Here is a 4,375-nt window from a genome sequence, read left to right as displayed (position 1 = left end):
AACTGAACTGGCAAGGGGAATGTGGAAACCTGAAATGGCCACCCCTCCATGAGGGATTCTCCTGGGTCATTTTTCTCTGCAAAAGTGATGCTCCTGCAAATCTGCTGGTAGCCTCCTGGGGAAGGCAAACTTTTCGGAGTAAACGGTGACATGTGAGTGTCACTGATGCCCCCCTTGGCTTCTTTTCTACTTTGATCGTGGATCTGATGCCTGAACTGAGCTACTCTGTTGTTGTCCAGGATGAAAACACCATGAAGTCTTGTGGAGTCAGCCCTGACCTCACTGAGTTGCTGAACTGAGGTCATAGCTTAGCTAAGTAAATATTGAAAACATTTCATTATTTGAATAGCTTTAGAAGTACCAAATTGTTTTGGGTACCATAGATGAATTGTACAGTGGTGAAGTCCATTTTAATTTACTCTTAATGAACTTTTGTAATACCTGTAATGGAAATTATTGTTCAATTCAATGCAGACTTCATGCACAGTATGATAAATTTCATGATATCAATATTACAAAACACATACCTGTTAGTGTTTTTTAAATTAGAGCTTAGTATTATTATTTTCTAGTTGTCTCGTTTTTTTTTAAAGAAAATTATGTTTCCTTAACTTGTAAAAACCACTCGTAAGTGGTTTTTGTTCCATACATGAATTGTACAGTGTTGAAGTCAAGAATTTTAGTGCGCTAACCACCTGACTGCTACACCTACATTGCACCCAATAGGCAGTTTTTCATCCCCCCCTTCACCCTGTCACTTCTGAGTCTCTAATGTCCATTTTACCACTCTGTATGCCTATCTTGCCCATAGCTTAGCTCCCACTTCTAAGTGAGAATGTGCACCATTTGACTGTAGATTCCTGAATGACTCCACTGAGAATAATGGCTTGCAGTTTCATCCAAGTTGCTGTAAAAGACATGATTTCATTGCTTATGGCTGAGTAGTAGTCCATGGCATATATGAACCCCATTTAACTTTACTCACTCATCTGCTGATGAGCACTTAGGTTTAGTTTATATCTTTGCAATTGTGAATTATGCTAGGATAAACATATGTGTGCAGGTCTCTTAGGTAGAGCGACTTCTTTTTCTTTTGTGTGTCTGCTCACTATTTGGATTACTGGATCGAATGGGAGATGTACTTTGAGTACTTTGATATATCTTCATGCTGTTTCCCACAGAGATTACACTAATTGGCATTCCCACAGCAGGGCCTAAGCATTCCCTCTCACCACATCCACCCCGACATCTATTGGTTTTGGCTATTGCATAATCGTTTCTGGTGGGGAAAGGTGATACCGCATTGTGGTTCTACTTTGCATTTCTCTCATGGTTAGTGATGTGAGGTATCTTTTCCTCTGTTTTTTGTTGTTGTTGTTGTTGTTGTTGTTGTTCTGGCATTGTTTCTTCTTTTGAGAAATTTCTATGCACATCACTTGCCCACTTTATCGTGGGATTATATTTGTTTCTTCTTGTTTATTTCTTTGAACTGCTTGTAGATTCTGGATCTATTAGTTCTTTGTCAGTTGCATAGTTTGCAATAGTCTATCCCATGCTGTAGGTTATTTGTTCGCTAAGAGGATGATTTCTTGTGTTGTGCAGAAGCATTTTCTAATCAATAAGAAATTCTATGATAATAAAATGAAAATCTTATGGTATCTGAACATCTAAGACACTCTCAATTATGTGTCCTCATTCAGTATTTGTGTAATAATTAAAGCAGTAACAACACGACAAACCAGCCCGGAACTGTATTGGTTAGACTTAGAGCCTCTAAGAAATTTACCGATGTTCTGAAAGACCAAAACCGTTAAGAAATTCCCAGCATGCCTAATGTAAAACAAAATTCAGAATCATACTTGAAAATATCAGATTTTTTAATGTCTACGGTGGGAGAGTTCAGCTTCATAAATACAGCATTTCCTCCAGGATACATCGCATGTAGAAAAGTGTTCAATAAATATTTGTTGAAAAATCATTTTTTGAGCCTGTTTTCTACAAAGGGGATGTCAAGGATCAAGAAAACAGCCATTTAATTAGTATGTTTCTTGTTTTTCAGCTAAAACTTAGAGCCACATAATGGTTTTGGGGTACAACAGTTTTACTACTTTCCTCTGCCAGCACCTTCTGGGGTGCATCTGGAAAGATTCTGCTTGTTATGAATGCCTTTGTATACATTCTGCAAAATAATAATGGTGGTTCTGACATAATTTAAACAAATTTTAATTGGGCATAGACAGAAATGGAAGAAATGCTTAAGAAAATTAGAAGGGATTTCAGAGCAAGAATTATAGTAATGGGATAAAGAATGATAACGATTTTCATAGGAAAAACTTTAAATGCTTTTATCCTGTTAAAAGCAATTCAAAAATGTTCCTAACATTAATGCTTAGAAAGCAGTTAAATGTGTTGTAGGGTACAAAGTGTCTGTAATTTTTCTCTGGAGCACTATAAAATATGACCTGGTTCTGGCCCATAGGTTTCTGTGGAAGTCTATCTAATCCATTCAGAAGAGAGTAGATGGCTGAAGTTACTATCTGTGTGAGGTTTATGTTTTTGAAGAGTTAATTTAGGAGCCTCTTCTTATGTTTTTCCACTTGCATCTTACCAGTAAGAGCTTTTTTAAAAAAAAAAATGAGATAAGTTCTTGCTGTATCACCTGGGCTGGAATGCAGAAGCAAGATCTTTCCTCACTGCAACCTCTGCCTGCTGGGCTCAAGGGATCCTCCCACCTCAGCCACCGAAGCAGCTGACCCCACTGGCACACACACCACACCTGGCTAATTTATGTATTTTTTACAGAGAAGAGGTTTCACTCTGTTGTCCAGGCTGATCTCAAACTTCTGGGCTCAAGTGATCTGCCTGCCTCAACCTTCCAAAGTGCTGGGATTACAGGCATGAGCCACCACATATGCCCTGTAAAATATTTTTGAATAGCCCAACATATATATCTTGTTATTTATAAGCTTTATTTATGGGCTATAGTCATTTTGTATATCAATATTAGTTAATTTAATTTTGTCCTTATATAAAAATAAACATAAATCAACATTAAATTTTGTTCTTTATGCCTTGAATATCTTGCATATTTTGGGGCCATATGGCTTTCTTCTTTTCTATTCATTTAAGAAGTCATTAATTCGGTCCTCTCTCCAGAGTGACTATCTCTCTAGATAAAGACTCACTAAAGTTTAAGAGAAAAATTAGGAGTATATAAAGCTTAGATAAATTCCATGTCTTTTAAGAGTATAGTAAGAGATAACTGTATATGGTAATCAATTTTTATGAGAAGTTTATGTATCTGTGCTTGTTTTATTTCAGGATTTAATTTTCAAGTTTTGGATGGTTCTCCCTGTTTGAGTTGCCATTTGATTCTGCTTATAACCTACCGATCATGCCTTTAGTACTAGTAAATATTGAAAAGGAAAGGCCCTGTGTGGCTTACAAAGGTTCCGATGTAAATATGTGGTGCCAGAAAAGAGGGGTTTCACCATGTTGTCCAGGCTGGTCTCGAACTCCTGACCTCAGGTGATCCACCCACCTTGACCTCCCAAAATGCTGAGATTACAGGTGTGAGCCACCGTGCCTTGCCAGTAATTTCATATCTTCTACCAACTATTTTTGAATAAACAAAAGCTCTTTAAAAGTCAGATATTTGAGTTTCTGCTTTACCTTCTGAAGTACTTTTTATGCCATTTCTCATCATAATTTTCCCTAAATATGATTTATATCGTTGTGCATGACATAATTTTCTGTGTCTTTGGTACTTCTTTGTGACCTATGTATACATATATATATGTAATATATAAATTGAAGTCTGGGCACAGTGGCTCATGCCCGTAATCCCTTCACTTTGGGAAGTCAAGGGGGGCAGATCACTTGAAGTCAGCAGTTCAAGATCAGCCTGGCCAATATGGTGAAACCTCACCTTTATTTTAAAAATTACCAAAATTAGCCCTGCGTGGTGAGGCACACATTTAGTCCCAGCTACTCTGGAGGCTGAGGCAGGAAAATGGCTTGAGTCCAGGAGGCAGAGGTTGCAGTGAGCTGAGATCAGGCCACTGTATTCCGCTGTTGGGGAGAGAGCGAGATTCTGCCTCAAAAATAAAGACGTAAATAAATAAATAAGATGAAACAAAAAAAAATTGAAATAATATATTCGTATTCCCCTCACCCAGCCCAGTTTCTTTTCAGAGTATCTGATAAACCTCTTGTTTCCCTATGAGATAGAAATTTTTTCCTCATTTAAGTTTTCTAATGTGCAACTTCATAAAATGCCTCATTTTTACTGCAAGTGCTTTTTTTTTTTATTGTTGTGAGATATGAACTTTGCGATTCTGTGAGGAAGACAGAATTCTGAAACGCCCCTGCATTT

At 37.4% G+C, this 4,375-nt stretch overlaps 1 protein-coding gene across 1 annotated transcript in view; it reads left to right on the top strand.

Moving 5' to 3' along the window:
• The first annotated feature begins 3,394 nt into the window (after window positions 1-3,394).
• Window positions 3,395-4,375, top strand: part of LOC108520772 (putative TAF11-like protein ENSP00000332601) — a 2,946-nt gene continuing 1,965 nt past the window's right edge. Inside the window, exon 1 of the mRNA XM_017860272.1 lies at window positions 3,395-3,449. Within this exon, the coding sequence (XP_017715761.1) occupies window positions 3,395-3,449 (55 nt within the window). The remainder of the gene's footprint in view (window positions 3,450-4,375) is intronic.

The sequence above is a fragment of the Rhinopithecus bieti genome, unplaced genomic scaffold (assembly GCF_001698545.2).
Source record: "Rhinopithecus bieti isolate Rb0 unplaced genomic scaffold, ASM169854v2 scaffold_52030, whole genome shotgun sequence".
Lineage (NCBI taxonomy): Eukaryota > Metazoa > Chordata > Mammalia > Primates > Cercopithecidae > Rhinopithecus > Rhinopithecus bieti.
Note: the sequence above shows the minus strand (reverse complement) of the source record. Positions and strands in the feature narration are given on the sequence as shown.